This window comes from Lissotriton helveticus, chromosome 6 (assembly GCF_964261635.1).
Source record: "Lissotriton helveticus chromosome 6, aLisHel1.1, whole genome shotgun sequence".
Taxonomy (NCBI): Eukaryota; Metazoa; Chordata; class Amphibia; order Caudata; family Salamandridae; genus Lissotriton; species Lissotriton helveticus.
The window spans coordinates 1,030,673,060-1,030,697,043 of NC_136067.1; the positions used below are offsets into that span (position 1 = coordinate 1,030,673,060).

The 23,984-nt window shown below is 42.8% G+C and overlaps 1 protein-coding gene across 1 annotated transcript in view; it reads left to right on the plus strand.

Annotated features, from left to right (window-relative positions):
- The window catches only part of PPIL4 (peptidylprolyl isomerase like 4), a 272,134-nt gene that overhangs the window by 236,698 nt on the left and 11,452 nt on the right, over positions 1 to 23,984 (plus strand). The window contains exon 12 of the mRNA XM_078648659.1: positions 3,897 to 4,032. Within this exon, the coding sequence (XP_078504785.1) occupies positions 3,897 to 4,032 (136 nt within the window). The remainder of the gene's footprint in view (positions 1 to 3,896; positions 4,033 to 23,984) is intronic.

Consider the following 23,984-nt stretch of genomic DNA (forward strand, 5'->3'; position numbering starts at 1 on the left):
GTTCCAGGCTACTATCTCTCTTTTACTGTCTAAACTTGATTACGCCAATTGCCTCTACCATGGATCACCTCTTTCAACTAAGAAACGGCTACAAGGAATTCAAACTCTGCTGCCATACTTACTCCTACATATAAATCCACAAGCCCACATCTTCCCTTCTTTGAGGGCCCTACTTGTTGCCAGAAGATCCACTTTCAAGCTGCTGTCTCATCCACTGACCAATACATGGAACATGACCACTTTTCATCCGGAAGAAAATGCCAAAATACATGCAACAAAGAAACCTCTGCTTCAAATTGGCATCCTGCCCCAAAATCCCAGCATACAAGAAAAAAACATTGGTGGAACATCTTTCTCTGTTCAAGCAGCCAAACTATAGAATGAATTGCCTCCAAACATAAGATCCACAGATAACCATCTTATCTTCGGGAGATTACTCAAAAGCTGGCTCTTCTCTACATGACCACCGTATTCAAAATACAAATGTGCAGCAGTACTATGCACAGAAAATCAATGGTGCATATATATGTGTTTGCAAACATATCTTTTGATTATATGTATGTAATAAAAATATATATATACTGCCTTTTATGCTTAATGGTTAAAATATATACATTACTTACATTTATGCTTAAAATGTACATAGCTCATTAAATGAATACAAGTATTTGACTACATGCTTATGGGCCTCTATTTATTATGATCACTCACATCACAACATATAAATATGATTATACAGAAAGTATGTGCTAATGTTGACTAATCAATACCCATTCCTTCAAAAACATCATGAATACATCTAAAATAATAAAAACAAATAATACTAATAGGGAAAAACACAAAAATATGGTTATGACTGTTTATACTTAAGAATAAAAATGAAAAATTATTATATTTAAAATAATGTAAAGAAATTAAAAAATATACACGCTTACAGATATGAATAACTTTATTATTATATCCATTTATAAGCAGATCAATAAATCAACATATAAGGTTAAAAAAAACTTAATTTGCATAAAAAATGGAAATCCTGACTGTAAAAATGTATTCATTCTTGAACATATGGGACTTTATTCTAGTACAATTTTTATCACCTGATTTGTTTCCATATATATATCATCTTAAAATCTCTTTGTATGCATACCTCTTAAATGTGATTATGTATCTACATATTCATATATTTTCCTCCCACTACAGAGATAAAAAAGAAAGTTAACTAATCCCCCCAAACCAGCACTCTGACTCGTACTATTCTGCTTCCAAATTATCTTCTACCTCCACTCCCTTACTCATCCCAAACCTCTTTACTACTATGAACTCCCAAATAACCCTTTACAAACTCTTCCCCCTCTGTCCATCCTTTATCTTATTCATCCAACTAAGAGGCACTCTGACTCCTCACAAAATTCGTTTACTGCTATGAAGTCCCACATAATCCTTCTTAACTCTATCCTTCCTTTATCCTATTCTTTCAAGTAACAGACTCACATGTCTACCACTCCTACCGCTCCCAATAGCAATTTATGATTCCCTTTACTAATTCACCACTAATCCACTTTGTGTTCCAGAGTAGCATGCAACTTGCCAAAAAGCGATTCAATGCCTCCTCATGGGGCTTAAGCACTATGTAATACAGTTACAATTGCAACATTCTGATTGTTGCCATCTCAGATATGTCTATAAAATGGCTCAAAGTTGTTAAACCAGTTTCCTACTATCTTGTTATCTACCTTCAGTCTCTCTCAATTAGCAAAAGCATGTTTCTGTACTGTTCCTTCTTTCAAATAGGATTTATGGGTGTCCTTGTTCATGCTGTTTGGCTCTTTTTGAAGGCAGCAGTTTTCCACTATCATTTTCCTCCCCTGTCTCTTTTTCTGTCAGATTAATCGCTAAAGTTTTGTCTCCAAAACTTTGCATCCCTTGTTATTATCATTTGCCTTTCTCTCCTCTCATCTTATTGAAGTACTTCTGTTGGAACTAAAATGCTTTGCTCTGGTTCACAGAAGCTTTATTAATGGATTAACTTCTTGTTTTAGTTACTTTGAAAGGATGAAAGTCTTAATCAGAAAAGTGATAGCTGTGACTATAATGTTGTACAGCTTTCAGCCACTACCTGAATCGGCGTAGCTGTTAACTGAGTTCCTTTTGCTTGGTTATAGTTTGGGAGTAGCTAGTGAAACCAAACTTGGGACCAAGATCAGGGGTATGGAATTTAATAAAATATCTACTTGTCCATGGGACAGGTTGCTTCATTAATCTACTTGCTCTCTAAACTATTCTGAAGAGCTCTGATAATAGCCTCTCTGATTATGGCAGGGCTTATGTTACAGTATGGCTTGAATACTAGCAATTCACAGATTTTGCCACCTTCCCGCAGATCAACATATTGGGGAGGTAGCAGAAAGCAACAGTTTCAGGGTTGGAATGCCCTTTTGAGTCTTTGCAAACCTACTAACTTGCATGTTTTAGGGATTTTCACCAGTTCCTCTCTAATCTTTTCTCATACGGAGAAAGGTTGGAAATTTACTCCGGAGAAGGGCAGAAGTCAAATTTATTCCAGGGTTGTGAAAAAAAGAACTTAGATGAAAGTGAATTTGTGAACGTTCAGCAGATTTTCGCATGAGCAAATCTACACATGCATATTTGCCCGAGGACGAGGACCATTTGCTAGCCTTCTTCTCTAAATTCTTGTAAATACAAGACAACTGTAAATCTGCACTAATGCAAGGATATATACCATAGTGCACTTTTGCCACTTTCTTTGACTTGGCACCTAATTAGGTCCAGCCTTAAAGAAGACATTTTGTTATTGTCAAAATTCTATCTATCTACCTATCTATCTATCGGCTAGCTTTACTCTGAGTGAAGCAATCCGCTCTTTCACAAGGAGGAAATCAGCACACAAAGTAGTTTTTTCCAGTATTAGGGACTGCTGAGGCAGTGGATGCATTTTGAGACCAAAAAATATTTTTGTCATTGCTTGTTATAATGGTGAGGGCCTGGCAGCTTCAGCACCAATTAAAGTTTTACAATAACCAAGTCAAAACAAGGCACACATTGGCAAAAGCCAAAAGGCTGATCACGAATGTCAGACCTATTGCCTTTGCCAATGCTTGTTTATTTTCGTGTTTCCCATAATCTTGTTGAAATTGGTTGTACCGATTTTCCATTATGAATATTTTTGGAAACATTAGCATGTATCAGCACATTTTACTTAATCATGCTTCAAAGAAACAGTTCCAAGTTTCACAGTAGTTTAGCATTAACATTTTTTCCTAGTTTTTGTTCTAAGCATTTAATTTTGAAACCAAAGAATCCTCAATCTTGCTTTCAAGCTCCTGCGAATATTTGCATCTAATCATAGTGCATTCCGTGAGAAATATACGTAGCCTCATCTCCGTAAACTTTGCAAACGTGTACATATTTTTATATTGGAACCAATGTCAGTAGTGCACTCCGTACCTACACTTCCACAGAGTGCTCAACCTAATAATAAAGACTTTGCTTTAACAAACCATAAGTACAAGTTTGAACAGCACTTAAATATGGATACATATGTCACCTTAGCTGCAGACAATGCCCATCCCAGATTCATAATGTGGTACAGTAAACTGACCGGCATAGAGTTTGTGCTGCAGTAGGGAGGGCTTACTTGTCCCAAGGACAAAATAAATATGAAAACGTGTTGTCTTTGACCCCAAGCAATATGTCCTGGGCGTTGGGCTATAGGAATTCCACACCCCTGGACCAAGATGCACATTGACAATATGTAATAGTTCTTGTGTATCTGTAGTATTAGAAACAAACTGCTGAGCAGAAAGGAATGAACATTTAGCGATATGTCCATATGTTGACTTTTATTCTTGTTTGCTGTCCTTAATGCTTTATCTCAGCTTAAAGTATGATGTTCTGCTGGATGAGGACCAGGAGAACTCCAGTGTCGGTCATCGCCACTCCAGTAAAAAACATAAAGAGAAAAAACATCACTATTCTGATGAAGACGAGGACAGGAGAACAAAAAAATCCAAGGTACTTGGCATGCTTTTAGATGTCTTAGAATAAAATGATGGTATATTATTTTAATGTTTATTTTCTTCAGTTTTTAAACTTCTTCTTGCATGTTAACTTTGTTTGGTAAGCCAATGGCCTCTTTGTGTGTGGCTTACTGAACCCTTAGGAGTAGAACTCCTTACATAGAGGGTGTGGCTGTAGGGCTGATCTTCCTTCAGTAACATCCGAAAAACGAAACATAGTAAGAAATGGTATTCCTTTAATTCCCACAAGAAATTAGACTCTTATATAGGGCACTTTTACTCAATACACTCTATGGAAGGGAGCATCTTCCATTCCACAAATATTAGTTAGATTCAAAGTTAAAAATCATGTAACTGGAGCTCAGCCTTAATGGTTGGCATGATGAACCAATGCCACCAGGTGGACAGCCTCTTTCCGAAAATGCACACATGGCTATTGCTTGACTTCCAAATTGGGAGTCATTTAAATACCTCCTTGGTTACCAAATTGCCCTTTCGATGATGATTCCTTGATAATGAGGAAGGCAGCAGAAAAATTGGAAATACCCGTAGCCAAGTATGTAGGGATTAGGATTCCATAGGGTAGAAAGGCTACAGGCTAGTTGTGAGTAGTGGCCGAGCATTCACATGAACCCAACAATCTGATCCAGATAGGGCAGCTGGAGCCTGTATGGAATCCCATTGATAGCTTGGCACAAGCAGCGTGTCTTCCTCAGAGAAAATGCTTGTGTTATATATGCTGCTACTAGCTAAAATATCAATACAGCTAAGAACTTAGTAGATCCAAGTTTGTTAAAAAGCCAGAGGTTTTCTTTCACTCTGAGGGTTCTGGGGCTTGGACTGAGACCCACTGAACTCAAAATGATGTCCTGAAATGAATGGCATTTGGTCCTTTAGTGCCTATGGGTGATAAAGTTAACTATTGTCTTCCACTGGAAGAAAAAAAGGCACCCCACTACTTACTCAATGGTAATGCAGGCTTTGGACTATTTTAGCTCTTGAACAGCTGGCTAACATGAATGGCATCCCCTTTGTTTTGAAGCTAAATGGGAACCGGTATATAGGATCTTGTGCTAGGACTTCCCTAGTATGGTATTTCATCTCTGGTTTAAAGTGTTGAATCTGTTTGACTGAGGACTTTGGGGTGGACCCCTAGCAGCGGGACAAGCGTACATTTTGACATTTGTAAATGGAGAATTAAGCTGTGGTTTTGCAGGTACATATTTTTGTATTGGATATACCCGATTTGGATGTGATGTTCCATTCCCTGGTGTGGGTGTTATTAGAATAATTATAACGTTGGGGTGTGGGTTTAGATTTTTCGGTTCTTTTTATTATTGCTTTGGATCAATCTTATGGTTATTACATGATGACAATGGTATATTGCTTGTTACTGTTAGGGTTTTGCTTTTAATATTATTCTTTTTGTCTCTGTGGCAATATGTGCCGTCTTACACTTGTGGAAACATTTCAAGAAAAAAATGTGCACTCAAAAAAAAGACAAAAGTTAAAAAAAGAAATTCTACTTAAAACTACATTGGAAAAAGATTTAATGTTATCCAGTGGTAAACTCAAGCAGGTTTAACGTTATCCAATGGTAAATGCAAAAAGGTGAAAACATTTCTTCCATACATGTGATTAACTGGGGACCAAGAGCCTCTGTGCATGATTTGTTTATGACAGCAGCTGGTAAAAGATGTGTTTGGCGTAGCTGAAAGTTTTTTACCTTCAGATTTCAAATATTTTCGAGAAGATGAAGGTATTAAGTTGAGTAAATCTAGACGCGGCAGCCAACAAAGATTCCAGAAGTTGGTGAACCTGTCCCACCACAGCCTCAACAGTCACCCCAAAAAGCTATGAGCAATAAAGTGATGATGCAGCGGAGGTTGTGCCTTTTTTGGGTAGGGTTTGGTTTTGGTCCCAGATTTCCAGAGATAAGAATTGGTTAAGGGACATCTGCTGTAAATGTTCTTGTGGTTCTGTTACCATAACAAAAAGTCCTCAGACGGTCAGGACAAGTTCTTCAGGCCACGGCTTTCAGTTAGTCGTGATTTTCTACAGTTTTATTTACAGGTCCACTGCTAAGTGTCTAGTTGACATTGCTGCAATAGAATTCTTCCCAGCAGGCACCAACTTTCTCTTTTCTCAGGACCTCTTGCAACCTCGAGTAACTGGTTCATACAGGCTTCTTTGGCCCCATCTGGAACCCTTTAAGCCTGTAATACAGCAGGTGACTGGCTCAGTCAGCCTGGTTAAAAATGCAGAAGCACAAAATGAAGCTGGCTAGTGCCAACTCCATTTCGTAAATATCTCTAAGCAGAACCCAACATTCTTTAATAGTAGGATTTGTATATTGAATCCAAACTCGAGCAATACACAAGCGGGCACATACAATTATAATTGAAACATGTGATCCCATAAGGCCACCCTGATCTCGCATTGTCCCCAATACTATTTTCTTCTCTGTCATCTGAATATCATGACCAACCAATGTTGAAAGGACTTGATAAACATCAGTCCAAAATGGGCACAGCCTTGAACACGTGATAAACATATGTCGTAGACCAGCAGCATACTTTTGGCATTTTGGGCAGTATGCTTTAAAGGATGACTGATTCAGAGGTCATATGGAAATAAGCTCTGGAGCATAGTACAGCATGAATATGAACCTATACTGCTGTAATTTCAAATTCACTGATGCTACCACTGTTTCTTTAGTTTCCAAAGTTTCCTGCATTTCCTCTCTAGTTATAACATTTTTAAAGATCCAACTTCACTTTGACGCAATTTGTATGCCGTCGTCGCTACCAATTGCTAAAAGGTTTTGCTATACTTTACCAATAAGCCCTCGTCCTGAATAGTGATAACACCTTGGATGGACTGGGCATCTATACTAAGCCCAGACCACGCATAAAACAATCCCTAGTTCGCAAATTCTTTAAAAAAGTGTTCTGTGACAACCCATACTCTTCTTTCAGATCATCAAACAACTGGAACCCTTGCCTATCATAAAGGTGACCAAGCTGGGCTATGCCCTTACTTTGCCTCCCTCTCCCAGCAAAGTCATGAAAAATATCAGGTAATATGGGATTCTCCCTTACATAGTATATACATAAAACCCTGGTAATAAATAAAACAGTATTGCTAGCAAACATCATATCTATTCTAGAATATGATTTGTGCGGATGCGAATTTTTTTTTATATCCCGGGACAGTGGGATATAATTTTCTCCAAGCATCCTCCAGTTGATGTATATGAAGAAGTTAAAAAATAGCTGCCCTAGCCCTGCCCATTCTAGCACGAGTTGAAATATTAGTAGTATCTATCTTACTGTCTAATGTACAATTATAATCTCCAATAACAATCAATTCGCCAGGCCACTCCAATAGTTCACAGCATAGATATTCAAATACGTCCGGACAGTCAGTATTAGGGCCATATACCGTACAAACCGTAACCATGCGCACATAAATCAGTAACTGCACGATTGCCCATCTCCCTTTGGAATCTGCCAGCGTACGAAGCACCGTGGCCCGATAATTCTTGAACTTCAGAATAGCCACCCCTCGTATAGATATTGATTGCGAAATGCAAACAAGTATGTCATATCCAAGCTATTTTAAATGTAGTCTATCTTTAAAAGCTAGGTGCGTTTCGGAGAGCCCCAATATATGAGGTTTAAATACACGGAGTTCCTCCATTACAAGACATTGCTTTCTGACATGGTTGAGTCCAGACACATTCCAGCACATATACTTAGTCTTGCATTTAACAATATCTGAAATGCCAGTCCGATCAGCCCATCAGTCGCCGCCCCCCCACTCCCTCCCATTGCATGTCTTTTTCCCCTGTGTTCTACTTTAACTAAACTATGGCTATTTAAACCCCTCCCACCATGACCTCCTCCCCATCTGCTGCTCAAATAAATTGACCCGTTAGCAGCAACCCCAGGGGCCATAGTCATTATTCATCATGGCGCCGGCGATCAGGATGAGCTGTCTTGCGATTTGAACAGCGGACCCGTAGGCCTTTCAACAACATTAATAGAAACAGCAGTACAAATAGTGGAAACTGTGCCTTCAGGTTTTTTGACATCTCCACCCTTGGCTCCCTGTTTAATATCTTTGGCAATGGAAGTTCCTGTTAAGGGTCATCAACCGCTAGGATGCGAGGAGCCATCACTGAAGGGAAGGGAAGAGAAGCTGTCCCTACCCTCGGCTCAGATAAGAGCACTGGTTCACAGCTGAGAAAGCCTATACTGAAGCGTTGTACTCCGGGAGGGCTACTGAAATGCTCCAATCCTGCAGCACGGAAACCTCCAATTCGGGTCGTGCCATGGGCGAGTTGCTTAATTCAGTTGTGTTCAGGAGGGTCCTGGAAATGGGGATGTATTGGCAGAAGGACCCGCTCAGCTTTTAACACTTTCGGCTAGAGAATGTCATGGAATCCCGCATAATTCTTACCTAAAAAATCCCCAGGTACCAGGCTGGATCCAGAAAGGTCCTGCAATAGCTTCTGCATGCATGCACGTGTTACCATCTGCCTCTTTTGTGGCTCCATCCGTCCCACTCAGAACATGAGAAGTAGCATACAGGTGCAGTCTTCAATTGTGCTCCTGCTTCCTCTTTCACACCTTTCAGGCCCATAGATCTGATGGGGCCACCCCTTGCAATTCTGCTGAGGGACCGTTATCTAATGCCAACTTACATTGCTCGGAATCTGACTGCTCTACTTCCGGTACTGGGTGTTTACTCTGTTTCTTTGCTGAAAGCCTTGACTGCTGTTGCTTACTTGCAAGCTACATTGTTGATAGTCCAGGATCTGTTGATGCCAGGTGTACATTTGGTCCCTTGTTAAAGCGAAGACTTGCCCTATTTCATCACTAAAGTGCAGCATTGTGTTAAAGATGACACCCTTGCATTTCGTCTCCTCTGATTTTACTCTATACAAATGCCTGATCTAGTCCAACATAATAAGAATTATATGGAGGTGGGCAATTTATTCATCCACATTGTACTAATGCTTGTCTTTATTTGGATTTACAGAATGGCACAGGCCTTTACATTTCACTTGATTTAGCCCTTGATTTGACCCATGGCAGTATCCACCCCCCCCCACCCCGCCCCCCACCCCCTGGACGACTTCACTTTATTTGCAGTCCTCCTGGGGAGAGCCACAGAAGTACTGCTTCTCCTAACTGATGGGAATAAAGCTAACCTATGTAAAAAACACACTCCTTTAGCCTGGCCTTTGAATTCTGAAAATCCTTCTGGCTTTCTGCCTCACAGAACAAGTTCTTTTGTCTGGCTTGTGGAAGTAGGATCTGAGAGCATATGTGAGGTTTCACACACCTATTTTTGGATAAAATTGAACTGCAGGAGTATTCTTTTTTGTTTCACTCTGTCTTTAAGATCATGCAGTCGATTGAGGCCATTTTTCTTGCTGTTTTCTAACAGATTTTCCCTTTAGAAATGCCTTCTCTTTGTTAGAAGTGTCCCTCATGTGGATGGAAAAAGTTTCTCTATGTCCCCCTACCAAGTCTGTCTTGTGTCATCTAGTCTCACACTCAAAGTACTACGACATCTGTAAAAATATAATATCTAAAGGGACTTTGATGGAACAGGAAGATATCTCACTCAGAGGAATGATGCAGGACATTAGCATGGAGGAGGAAAGACAGAAGAAAAGGCTTGAGAAATCATCCCCTCATGCTTACGCTGAAAAACAGCATGCTCCTGAGAAGGACTCTCACAGAGAGAGCTCCAAAGAAAGGAGATCTTCAAGAAAACCTCTTTGGCAATTTTATTTTTAATTCTTTTTAATGGAAATTTGCATAACTGGTTCCTAGGAAAACATTGAGTGGTTAAAATAAAGCAATATACAGTTCCTCCATAGGTTACATCATATTAATCAGGTGAAAGATACAATATTAAGTACATGGAGGAAAATACATGGATAATGGGAAACATAGGTAATCAGCGGCAAGCAAATGTGGGGAAGTATTGACCATAGGTGTGAACTCAAGACAAGATTGTGATTTCAATCCCCATAATCGACAACTTTCTTCACATCACTCACGATCTCCTTCAAAAAGGTACTGCTGTAAGCACGTTGGCTTCTATTTGTTCGCCAGTGAAGTCGGTTGTGATGTTTGCTTCCCACTGATAGCATAGAAAGGATGCTAAACGCCCTCACCCTGAAAGATCATCAGTGTTGAAGACTATCCACAGTTTGACGTTTGATGTGTTCAGTGATGTCGACATCTAAACTGGCCTGGATATCAATGTTGGTAGGACATCCATCTATGTTGTTGAAGACTAATGACCATGCAAGGTCACTCCTGGAGAAATCAACATGTCATGCTTCCTCTATAAAACCTCCTCTTTCTGTGAAGGAACTCCACAGAGGGAGATTCAGAGAAAGGAGCTCTTCAGGGAAATATCAATAGCACCATTGCTCAAGGTCACAATCAAAGGTATTGGCATCAAAATAAAGAGCATCAATCCCTGCTTGGTCTTCTGCAAAGGCGGGTTCAAAGTCTACTTCCCTTTGACATCATGGCCAAAATGCTGAATACCTGTATCTTGAAAGATCTTCACTTTTCTCGTGGAATTCTTCCCACTGTTTGATGTATTCAAGGACAACTGTGTTAACAATGTCCAAACTGGCTCTATTGATGTCGGTAGGACTTTCTTTTATGAAATCCATGACTGATCACTGTTCAACGTCATTCCTTTCAACATCAAGGGAAGCCATAGGGCTCACCATCACCTTTGACTTTCCATACTTACGATGTGTACTCCATCTCCATCAATTAGGTATTTGGCCTTCACATCACCTCTGCATTCACTGCTAAGAGCATGACCTTATTAGCAAGGTGCGTCGTCTGATGTGAATTCTTGGGCCAGATGTACGTAGGTGAGAGTTTGCAATGACCAAATACCGAATGTTTGCGATACATTATTTGGTAATAGCAAACACATATTTACGAAAGTGTGCTTTACACTTTCTGCGATTCCCAGTGGGTCACAAATAGATTTACCTCATTAAGATTCGTGAGGTAGGTCTCGGTTTGTGACCCATTGGGAACTGCACACATCACAGGGATGGTGGCCTTCTGGTGTTTGCAGACCACCTTGTCTGGGATTACTTTTCCATAAAGCAATGTTTTTTCTATGCAGCCCGTTTTTCGTAAAGGAAAATGGGATGTATTTGAAAAAAAAAAACATGAAAAGTTTTCTTCTAATTTTTTAAGAGTAGGCAGTGGTCTATAAGAACGCTGCCGTCTCTTAAAAAAATGTTTTTACAAACATTCACAAAGGGTGAAGGGTCCTTTAGGGATGTCTTCTCATTTGCAAATGGGTTACCACCTACCTGAAGTAGGTGCTAAAGTGCAAATGTTTTGCAACCACATTTTGGTCATGAAACATTCAAACATACCAGTGTGATTCGGCATTAGGAAGGACTGCCCTTACAATGCCCTTCTTAATACTGAACGGCAAATCCAGTTTGCAATTCGGTAGTAGGTTATCGAATCACGAAATAGGATTCTTTGAATCGGGCTGTTTGCGACTTCAAAAAAGGTTTGTACATCTGGCCCCTTGTTGTTTAAACCATGTGTTTGATTCCTACTGCGAAGAAAAGACTAACATGACCTTTCACTAGGTCCTATCCAGGTGAGTGACTAAACATCCCTATCCGGAGCAGGACAGTAGCAGGTACTATGGCGAGCGGTCCGCCTTAATGAAAGTGTGATTATAGGCACTGCCCCCCTCCGGACCCATGTTGCCCTAATGACGAGCAACTAAAATTCATAAAGAAGTTGGAGTAAAATCATAAGTTATGAATGGTCCCACCCTACATACGCACACCTTAACGTGTGTGCATTCCATAGCATTTTATTCCTGAAGAAAGCTAATGTGATTCAAACCAGCACTCCTATTTGGCTGTTGACCTTACACTAGGATGGGAGAGATCACTCATTTCGCACCACAAATCCACTATCATTGTTTTTAACCCTACCTAAGGAATCCACATTAAAAATATTTTCCCCAAGGGCGGATATCCTGGAGGTAGTTTTAAAATTCACTCACAAATTCACCACGTCACACGAAGAAATCCGCTCCACCGTAATCAGGCAGCATTGCAAACCTAAGATGCATTCAGTATCTTCAGTGGGAACCCAATGATGAAGCATGACACCAAGGTGGGTGAGGGTTCTTTATAAAATTACAAACTAATCCTTTGTCTGAGAAATAAGTGTAAGACATTTGTGACAGTACATTGGGATGGTAGCGAGTTCATTCTCATTTGTTTGATATATTGATAAGGGTAAGAACATGCTCTCCTCTTCCTCTCTTCTTTGTTTAGAGAGCGACTAAGCTGAACATTCCTCCGAAGGCTCCACAGTCAACAGTTTCTGTAATTCTAGAAACTTTAAAAGTTTCAGAGCTGCTCTCAGCTTTAATGTCTTTAGTACCGCTTTTGTCTCCCTATGTCAGAGGAAATGTTCCATACTCCTGCCACTACAAAAGCTGCCACACCAAGTCTCTTGAAAAATGCAAGGCACTGCAACAATATCCAGACTTCCAAAAAAAAGACCGCAAAACTGGATTTGGTTATAGTAACCTTTGTGAGGAGACACACTCCAGCTCTGGCAACTACAACTCCACCATAGTTGGAAAGAAAATGTCTTAATGCTACTGGTACAAAAGTAAGTAGTATAATGGCTACACATTTAAAGAATGCAGGCGCAACGACATTCATCAGAAGATACCAGAGAAAAAGCTGCAAAGGCATGCGATCCTTTATCGGTGACCTGTCAACATAGCAACATGACTGTTCTGCAATGCTGCGTGAAAATTCACTGGTTTCTGATCAAATTATTAGTGAAGCAGTTGAGTCAGCTGAAATTGGCAGCTACGGGCTACTGTCCGTGGTTAATCTATTGCAGATCCTCCTGGCTTCTCCTTATCTCGTTAAAGCCAGCAGTACAACTAAAAATCATTCCCTCCTCTTTTCAGGTTCCTCTTTGTTGGGGGAACACATATAGGAGGAAATTAAAAAATTTAAGAACAAGGCAAAGATTTTGAAGTCTGATGACCTTGAAGAATGGAAAAAAGTTCTTCGAACAGCAGTTCAGGGCAAAACATAGGAGGTATTATCAATTTACAGGGTTCATTCACCTTGCTAGCCTTTTCAACCTCAGCAACAACAATGCTCACAAGTTCAGAAATACACCTACCAGAGAAGGTCATCAAAATCCTCATTAACAAAGCCTCTCACCCACAGAGGAAGCACTCCTGCTCCTAGACAGTCATTATCTTTTACCATGTCTGTTTCCCACTCCAGTGGAGAGAGCAACATCCTTGCATCTTGCAGAGTTGTCTTCAATTTCAAGAAAAAAATGGGTGGTAAATATTGTAGCTCATGGACAATTTCTATGTTTCAAGACAGTTCCACTGCATTGAAGCACCAGATACCCATCCTCAAGAAAGAAACATCAATCCTATAAAAAAAGAGGTGATTGAGACCACTTCTCTGGCTCAAAATGGCTCAGGGGTTTACTCCAAGTATTTCCTGGAGCAGAAAAAGGGCCCAAAAGAAGGATACAGACCGATATTAGTCCTAGGGTTTACAAACGAATTCATCAAGAAGAAAAAAGTTTGGATGTTTGCCTTACATCCGGTCTATCCAAGTCTGCAGCACATATGCATATTTCCACTTTCCAATAGCAAAGCCCAATTTATAATAGGAAGCAACCATTGTCAGTACACAGTCCTATCCCTGCACATTCTCAAAATGTATGGCAGTAGTAGCCGCGCACCTATGATAGGACATTTTTATCTACCATTACCTGGACAACTAGTTTTTAAAGCTGATATGAAAAGGTGAAGGAAGATTTTGTGACCACTCTAAAACTGCTTCTCAGTCTAGGTCTTCAGACCCACCTTCAAAAACCGATCTTCAGACTGTTGCAGAGGCTGTCTTATTTGGAGTCCGTGCTTGACCAAAAAAATTGCTTCTTTCTGATTAGGAGTATAATTTATCTAAGAAAATGTCACTTGTTCGAGAAAACCTTCAACCCAACAGGGCGGCAGCGAGTAGCCTATATTCTAGGCTCACAGGAGACCCATGCAGCAATGCCTAAAGTCTGAAGAACAACAATTGGGAAGACAATTTAATCACTGTAGCAAAACAAACCTGAGGTTGGTGGTGCAAGATGCTCAAGGTAGTATTTTGTTTTTTTGTAAAGCGCTCCAATCTCAAGAATAGTGACGAATGCTTTCAGGATTGGAAGGTTATTTTCAGTACTTGATAGTACATGCAGCAGGGGGCACTCAAAGGAACTTCATATTATAAATAATATCTGGAACACTGAGCACTCCAACTGGCTCTCAAAGTCCTAAACGACATCTTTGAAGAATAGGGAACTCCTTCTATGGAGATCCTCACAATGGCAAAAAAACAAAATATGGAGAGACTTCATGTCCAGGCACCAGAACTGGGGCATATAGAGAAGGCCACTTTCATCAGATGATTGAGGCCTTTGCTTTACAGCCGATTTCCCGTACTTCTGACACTGCATAGATATCTAACATAAATTATGATAGCACCAGATTGGCTGAGGCAGTGTTGATATCCTGATGCCTTCCAAATGTCCATCGCACAGGCGACTCCTGTACCATCCAGATCTGCTGACCAAGCTTCAGGGGGAAATCCAATACTCCGTTTTAACATAATTGATTTTGGCTGCACGGCTCCTTGAAGTCAAATAGTATGGACATTTGAATCTTCCACTGTCCTGTACAGAAATATTGATGCTAAACATCACTTCAGAAAATTATGGTTATATTTGAAATTGAAAATATTCTGGTTTTGGTGCCAGGAAAAAAGGGCACAATCCAGTCACCTGCCAAAAGGAATATTTTTCCTTCTTGCTTAATTTAGCTGAAGCCAACCACTGACCTGCATCAAGAAAGGTTCATCTGGCCCTCATTATATTCTACAGAAAATCTCCAAAGCCACAATAATTTTTGACATTTCCAGTCTTCAAAGACATTCTGGAAGGACATAGTGTCCCCTCCAGGTAGATAATTTCTCCACCATTCTCTCCCGGAACACAGCTTTCCTAGAAGCCAGCACCTCTACTGAAAAAGTGAGTGAATTGCAAACTTTGTTGGCAATAGAACGCATCACTTTTTTCCAGTTTCATAGGGTGGCAAGAACTCATCCTAAAATTCTTCCAAAATTCGGTTCTCACTTTCATATTAACCAAAGTATTAATCTGCCTCCATTCTTTCCCATTCCTTTCTCAGCTGCAGAACATATCCTCCATTCAATAGACAGTAGAAGAGTTCAATTTATTGCTTAATGATTAGTGTCCTGGATCACATTATGCTGCCGGCTAATTAACAAACCACTGCCAGGAAAGCCTAAGGCCCTCTCTTCTAGAGAAAATGGATCAATGAGAGCTTGGATTTGGCACACATTCATGAGCGTTATTGGGTAGGTTCAGACTCTCAAGCAGATGCTAAGATGAACAAGAACTCTGAGAAATCTCTATTAAAAGGGATTCTCTTCGTTTCAAATTGCTTTCTGTACATTTAAAGCTAATTTCTATTTTATTTCTGCTCCCCAACAGCCACCTTTGGGTTGATTTAAAAAAATAAATATTCGCTTGCTACTCTATTTTATTACTATGTTGATCCTTTGATACAGAAGAAAAGGTTACTTGTTGGGCTATTCATGAATCTTTGTGGAAATCCTAAACTACCCACCTGGCTCCCTGGCTATCAATGGTTCGGCATTGTAAATCAGAGACAACATTATCTCTTCCACTGATGTTACCATAAACAAGAACTGGATCTGTGAGGCAGCTGCAAGCTGAGTGCATCCTTCTTGGGGGAATATGTAATATGTAATAAAGTTCCTCTTTTAGACATGGTCACCACCACGTTTTGCTCACTGGTACTAACGCTTTTAATTGGTTCCTGCAAGTTCGCCCCAGTGCCAATGCTCATTCCCTAAAAACTACACAGGTGCTCACTTGAAACCCAGTTAACAAGGACTTTAGCACCCTTGTAAGTCCCTGGTAAATTGTGCCCTTGGTACCCATGTCATGGGTACCAAAGAGGGTCGCCAAGGGCTGCAGCATGTATTGTGCGCCCCAAAGGTAGCCACACTGAAATTGCACACAGGCTGCCATTGCAGTATACATGAGATGGTGCAAACCATTCTGAAAACACAACATTGCCCCCTTCCTCTGTGCAGTGCCCACGTACACTGCTGTGATGCCTCATTCCATTACTGGCCATGTCTGAACTGGGGTGGCAGAGTGGGCTAAAGAACGGTGATGGATTAAACCCAGATCACTTGACTGGGGGTGATTGCTTGTATTGTCAACGCTCCGTCCATCACCACCTTTGGTTTTGCTTTGTTCGCCATAAGTTGGCAGGGTATGCTCAGACGTGAGTCCCTTGCTCACTTTGCCCCTGGATTCAGACAAGCCGGGCTGAAGACGGCTGTAATGCCAGAAACCGGTCCTCGGAAGCTTGTTTCCGGTCCAGGGAAGGCATGGCTTGGCAGTTCGGGCTGGACGGTTCCCAAGAGGCACAGGGTCAGACTGATTTGAATCTTTGAGTGCTTAAGTGTCTGCCTTTTACTGCAGTATTATACTACTATTGTATTTTACACTTTATGTAACCTGGTGTTCTTGGTGTGCTTAAGTGTCTGCCTTTTACTGCAGTATTATATTACTATTGGTATTCTACACCTTATGTAACCTACACCCATTTTCACTTTTCCTCACCGACAGTGCACTGATTGCTACCTCATATTCTACCGGCTGCTCACTAGTGTCATACTTGTTATTGCAGTAATTTGTTTGCACCTATATTGGATCCAGTAATTCATTAGTAGTTTAGCCCTATTTGTATACGGTATATGTTGTAAGCTGCACCTAGCTCACCTTTATCCCTATCATTCACTGTTCGCTACCTCATTTATTTGGTTCATTATTGTAAGCTACTTCCATCTCACTTTACCACTATGTTGCACTGATTATTACTACTTCATTTACTTCGTTTAGTCATGTAAGCTGCACCCAGCCACTTTCTACACCTAGATTACACCGCTGCTACCTCTTACATTATGATGTGTAAATTTGGCTCCACCTAACCGGTTCTACCTCTCATATTTTGTACAAGGTGTAAGCTGATTGCTACCTCGCATATAGTGTACATTGTGTAAGCTGCACCTACGCACTTTGTTCCTGGATTGCACCGACTGCTACCTCTTATATTTTTGGGTACTTTTGGCCACTCACTAGTGTCACTCCTATGCCCTGTAACCAACGGCTGACAGTTTTATTGTCGTCTTTTCTCCTACACCCAACATTACAGCCATCCTAACATGGATCTCATCGTTAAGCACACATTTAGAATCGACTACCCTTCCACTCTCACCAAAAAAGCCGCTAAACGCTTTAAACATAACCTCTTGAGGTCGCACCCTGAAACACCCTTTGCCGACACCTACTTCTCACCGGGCAATGGAGCCCTGAACACTGATATCATCTTCCACACCTCACGCAGAGCCCAATGGAGAAAAGCGTTCCTAACCCTACTCACCATCTCCACCTCCAGGAAAACAACTCATGGCCTAACTCTCTCTATCACACCTTCCCTACTCTTCCCTGGCAGAACTACCATTACTATCTACAATAACGGGATTGTCCTAATTCAATCCACGGACAAGAACCGGGAACTACTAGACAACCTGTTCCCCAAGTTCAAAGAGCATCTTTCCAAGCTGCGGACCTCCACCCAGAACTCCACCAGCACTATCACCCCTGACGTCGCAGCCCCCACCCACAACACGTCTAACATAGCTCAGCGTCGGATCCACACGCTCCTCACCTCTACCCCCAGTACCCTAGTCAATCGCCCACCTGCTGTTACCGCCCCACACTCCCCAAGCGCAGTCACAAATCTCTCCACCTCATACAGTAGCCGCCCCTCTAACACTACCCCTTTGACCCCCACTCGTACCTCTCACATCCCTCTCCCCCCTGACATAACAACTCCCACCCACAACACACCACCGTCCGGAGTTTATCCCCCCCCTTCCATCCCCCCCACGGCAGATCCCTATCCCTCCCCAGCTCCCTCCCCACTCTCACTCACGACACTCTCACCCTCCCAACCAGTCCCACAGAACATACCGCCTCCCTTACCTTAGCATCCCCCCCTCTCTCCCCTCCTATTCTCAGCCCCCACTACCTTCCTGTCTCCCCCACTGTCATCAACCTTCACTCACTCTTCAACTCACCGGCACCGTCTCCCACTGACGTCACTACCTATGCCTCCCACCCTCCCCCTACTTCACCCACACCCCTCGCCCACAAATCCGCCCACACTTTGAATGCCATCCCACTCATTATCACCGTAGAACCTTCCAACAACGCTAGCATATCCCCCCCCCCCCCCTCGATACCCTGCCCACTTTCCAGCTCACTACTCCACGATCCACCAATGGCTCTCACCACCAACCCCATCTCCAATCCACCTCTTGACCTGACTTTATCCACCCTCCAACAAGTCAAAGAGGATCTCCTACAAGTCAAAAAAGATCTCCACGCAATCAAAGACCTTCTCTTCTCACAGCCCAGTCTACCTCCCACCATCCCACTACCCTACAAACGACGCACCCTCCCTACTTACCCTCGCCTCCAACGACCCCCGCGCTGGCCGACTATCCCCGTCCGCAATAACTCCCACCGCCCCCGTCGTGTCCTCAACTCACTGTCGGACCGCGACCTATGCTCTCTCCTACGCTCTTATGGCCCAGGTCCGGTAAAACACATATCCAACACACACATCCCCATACCCACAATTCTCACAAATCCTCTGAGGCTCCCAACCCTTAGCAACAGAGGCTCCGTCCCTAACAACCTCAGAAAAGTCCCCCTCACACTAGAAGGCTCGACCACCCTTCTCACTCCCAAACTCAAATGCATCCTACTCAATTGCAGATCGGCCCAGAGACACTCCTCCGACATCGCTGATCTCGTCTCAGCAATGGATCTGGACCTAGCCATTCTGACTGAAAAGTGGCTTACTGAAGCCTCTACCCCGATTATGGACATACTAGTCCCCCCCAATTATCAGATCATTAGACTGGACAGGCCTGGCAAGACAGGCGGGGGAATTGCATGCATTTTTAGGAGCAACCTCTCCGTTACTAAAGCCACCTCCCCCTCCCTTACTTCCTGTGAACTCCTCTGCCTCGACATCACCAGCGAGGGCAAACAAGTTTGTGCTTTACATCTCATCTATCACCCGCCTGGTGACAACCTCATATTCACCCACCAACTCATGGACACGATCACATCCAATGCCGGTCGGCAGACCACCCAAATCTACCTGGGTGACTTCAATCTCCACTGGAACGATCAGAAAGACACAGTGGTGAATAGTCTCAAAACTTTCCTTAATGCGCTTGACCTCACCCAAATATGCGATAGACCAACACACGACAAAGGCTCGATACTCGATCTCATCATCGCCAAAGAGGACTCTACCCAACTGGAGGCGAAACAACCCTGCGACTGGTCAGATCACCACATTATCACCTTCTTTATCAACGAAAAAGTTAAACCTAACCCGGCTCAACCAACCAAATCCAAAACCTGGAAAAGGGACATGAAGAATCTTAACCCCACTACCCTGCCTCCCCACATCGGCAATCTCCTCCTTCCCCCTTCAGGTGCCTCGGATGTTCAATCACTGACCGACCACTACCTTGACTCTATGAATACAATAGTCAATGAAGTCGCCCCATTGCAACTGAAGAGAGTCTCCACCAAAATTTCTAACCCCTGGTATGACGGCAGACTCAATGACGACAGGCGTACTATGCGAATGGCAGAGCGTACCTGGAGATCTGACCCTTCATCACTGCATCTCAAAACGCTTAAGAACAAGAGAAATGCCTACTTCAGGAAAATAAAGCGCACAAAGTCGGACTTCTTTAGCCGCCAGTTGGACCAAGCAAAAACAGGCCAAGAAAGCTGTTCGAACTAATCAAGACTCAAACAAAGACACAACCCTTACAATCAAACAGCACAACAAGCGACACCCCACACTGTGAAGCCTTCTCTGCTTTCTTTAAGCTAAAGACTGACAACATAAGAAATGACCTCATCATGGATGTAAGCCGATTCCCCAACCACACCAGAATGTCTAACACTCAACCTAAAAACAAGGCATCATGGCTGTACTTCGACACCTACTCGGAAGAAGCAATACACAAACTGCTCTGCACCTTGAAGCCCTCTAATCACCTCATAGACCCCCTACCTGCTAATGCTGTAAAAGACTTCATCCCCTTGCTTCTCCCTCTTTGGACCAAAATCATCAACAGCTCCCTTCAACAAGGTCTCATTCCAGACTCCCTCAAGGTGGGGCAAGTCACGCCTATCCTCAAGAAACCTACAGCTGACCCGTCTGACCTAAACAATTACCGTCCCATCACCAATATACCCACCCTGGCCAAACTGCTGGAGAAATGTGTCCAACTCCAACTAACAAAACACATTGACCAATTTGACCTCCTCAACCCTCATCAATCAGGCTTCCGAGCGAAACATAGCACGGAAACAGCTATGACACACATAATTGATGACGCCCTCCAAATCCTTGATCGCAATGAGTCTTGCCTCCTCATCCTTCTTGACCTCTCTTCAGCATTTGACACAGTCAAACATGAGAACTTACTGGAGCTGCTAAGCACTAGAATGGGTCTATCGGGAACTGTTCTCAAATGGTTTTCGTCCTTCCTTCATAACCGGTCTCAGAAGTTCAAGATCGACAATGTGCTATCTACACCTGTGCCTGCAGATCTAGGTGTTCCACAAGGTTCCTCCCTCTCCCCCACACTGTTCAACCTCGTCATGGAACCGCTCGCCACCTTGCTCCAAGCATCCAATGTTCAATTCCATATGTACGCCGACGACACACAACTTTACCTAAAGCTACAATCCCCGGAAGATATCAAACTTCTGAATTCCACACTTATTAACACTCAATCTTGGCTGGCCGATAATCACCTCAAACTAAATGCTCTGAAAACTGAGTTCCTACTCATCTCACCCCCGGCGAAAATTTCCACCACCAAACCTGGCTCAATAACCTAACAGCACTCAATGTCCAACCTACCATCGTGGATTCTGCGAAATCACACTCGACGCCAAGCTCAACATGCAGCAGCACGTTAGCAAAGCCACAAAAGGAGCTAATTTCCAAATCAACACACTGAGGAAAATTAAACCCTTCCTCCCTGCCGAAGACTTCCAAACTGCTGTACAAGCTTTAGTCATCCCTCGCATAGACTACGGAATTGTGGCCCTCAGCGGACTCCCGCTATCCACAACAGCACCCCTAAGAGCCTCCTTGAACGCTGCCGCGAGACTCATTACTGGTTCAAGAAAACATTCGCATATATCCCCAGACTTAAAGTCCCTAAAATGGCTGCCTTTTGAAGCCAGAATACAGCTAAAAATTGCAGTTATGACACACTCGGCCGTGCACCACAATGCACCCAACTACCTGGCTCAAAAGTTGTCTATATCAGGAGGTTCGAGATCCAATAGAAGTACAAAAAATCTACTCCTGAAACCTCGTAGATTCCGGAAAGAAAAAACATACAAGCGCTCCTTCTCAGGAATGGCACCCAGGATCTGGAATGCGCTCCCTCCTGAAACCAGGCTTATCTCCTCCACTGCACTCTTCAAGAAAGAGGTGAAAACCATCCTTCTGGCCAAGATCTCCTGAACTTTATAGGTGCTGGATCAGAGACTCTGCATCGCTTTGTATCACTGATCACCTTGTCCTTTGGCACTATACTCCTACTTGATGGTGACACTACTACGCTACTCTTACTACCGACCAATTTATGATACACTTTGGATTATTGAATCACCCTCCCGATGCCCCCACCCAGTGTTCTCTTTATCCTAAGAAATTGATATAAATGATATTCTCTTTATCCTAAGAAATTGATATAAGCCATCCACACATCCAAGGTTTACCTGAACCCTTCTGTAGTGGGATCAATGACTTGTGCCGTCTTATATTACTTGTTTACCTGATTGTATATTGCTATGTTTTCTGTACGTTACTGTTATCCTATTATGTTAGTGACTATTATATTGCTCCCATTATCTCGGTCCATTCCTGCTGCCCCTACCCCTGTCTCTGTGAAGCGCTCTGATATCTGTAAGGATCTTGTTCGCGCTATATAAAACTTTGAATAAATAAATAAATAAATAAAATTTGCATATGGCCATGTCTGAACTGGGGTGGCAGAGTGGGCTAAAGAATGGTGATGGATTAAACCCAGATCAGTTGACTGGGGGTGAGTGCTTGTATTGTCAACGCTCCGTCTATCACCACCTTTGGTTTTGCTTCATTCCATTACTAAGCATTGCAAGTGTGCAGCAAGCCATTTTTGAGGATATGTACTAGGCACTGGTCATTACGAGTTACCCAGGTACATGTTGGCTATATGGAATATAATGGTGTTTGGTATCAAACACCTTGTCTTGATAAACATGTACTGATGCCAGTATCAGATGTGTTATGACCTGCACCCAGAGGGCACCCTAGAGGTGCCATTGTAAGCCTACTAGTCACTTTTTGTGTTGGTTGACTGGTATCTTCCAGCAGCCTGTTACCACAGACGGGTTTCAGCAGAAGATGTTATCATCTCCTCCAGCAGGGTGGCTATTGATTTAGCTTATCGAGGCCAGAGGCTACAAAGCCTCTGCCGTCTTTGATATGAGAACCCAGCTTCCTCCTAGGCCTGGGGGAATGCCACCCCTGGGCCCCCTGTGGCACCAGAGCAGGTGGGTAATTTGATATTCAGAAGAGGTCATGCACTTACAGGGAAGGCACCCCCCAAGGTGGGCCACCTGAAGTGGATAGTCAGAGAAGGGTTTCACCATATTGCTTTTGGTGAAATTAGAGAATTCTGGGTCAGGATTATGACCACTACTCACAGGAAGTGGTCATATAGGAGGGTAGTCACCCCAGGGGTCGGAAGCTCATTGACTTCCACCTTGTATTCCCCTAACCACCCTTAACATTGAGTATTTAGGATCACCCCAAAACCAGACGGATAGTTTTGACTTGCGCCAAACTTGGTGCCAAACCTTGCATGGTTGCTTGTGCCTTTACAATTGCAAAGACCCGGCACGTCCTGCAGCTGTGCATCTTCCCCAACATTTGGAGGACTGCACAGCAGTTTCACAACTATCTAGCATCTGCCTTGGGTGGAGGAGCCATCCCCCTGCATCTGCAGGCACAAACCACATCTTCCCGGTACACCGTGTTGCTGGCCATCGGGCCCACTGAGGAAGCATCACATCAGGAAAAGGTCTTCATGGCTCTGGGAGGTCAGCCATGTTTCTCTGCTGAGTTTCGAGATGCTAGACCCTCCAGGAGCTCCCCTGCACTGAAATCCTGAGCACCGAAGCACATGCACCGAAATCCTGAGTACAGAAGTACCTGCACCAGCCAAACCTTGTTTATAATTTACCCGGACACCTCCACCGTGGAATATCTTCCTGCACGAAGAGGGACTTCGGGACCGATGACATTCACGACCAGAGTGGCACTGCTGTCTTGTTTTTCTCGCCTCGGAAGAACGAACCGTCAGAGCCTTGACCTCCAGTGGCCAGTCTGCCAAGACCTTATGCCCCTGAGCTCCACAGCAGGGCCTGTGACTCCAGACACTGTCCCCTCGGACTAGGGGGTCCACACAACCTGAGGCCTCCTTTGGGTTCTATTTTTGCTATTAATTCGTAAAATCAATATATCTGAAAGTATGAAAGTTACTCTAAAGAACTTGGAGTCTAAATGTATATAAAAATGTGTGGTATGTTT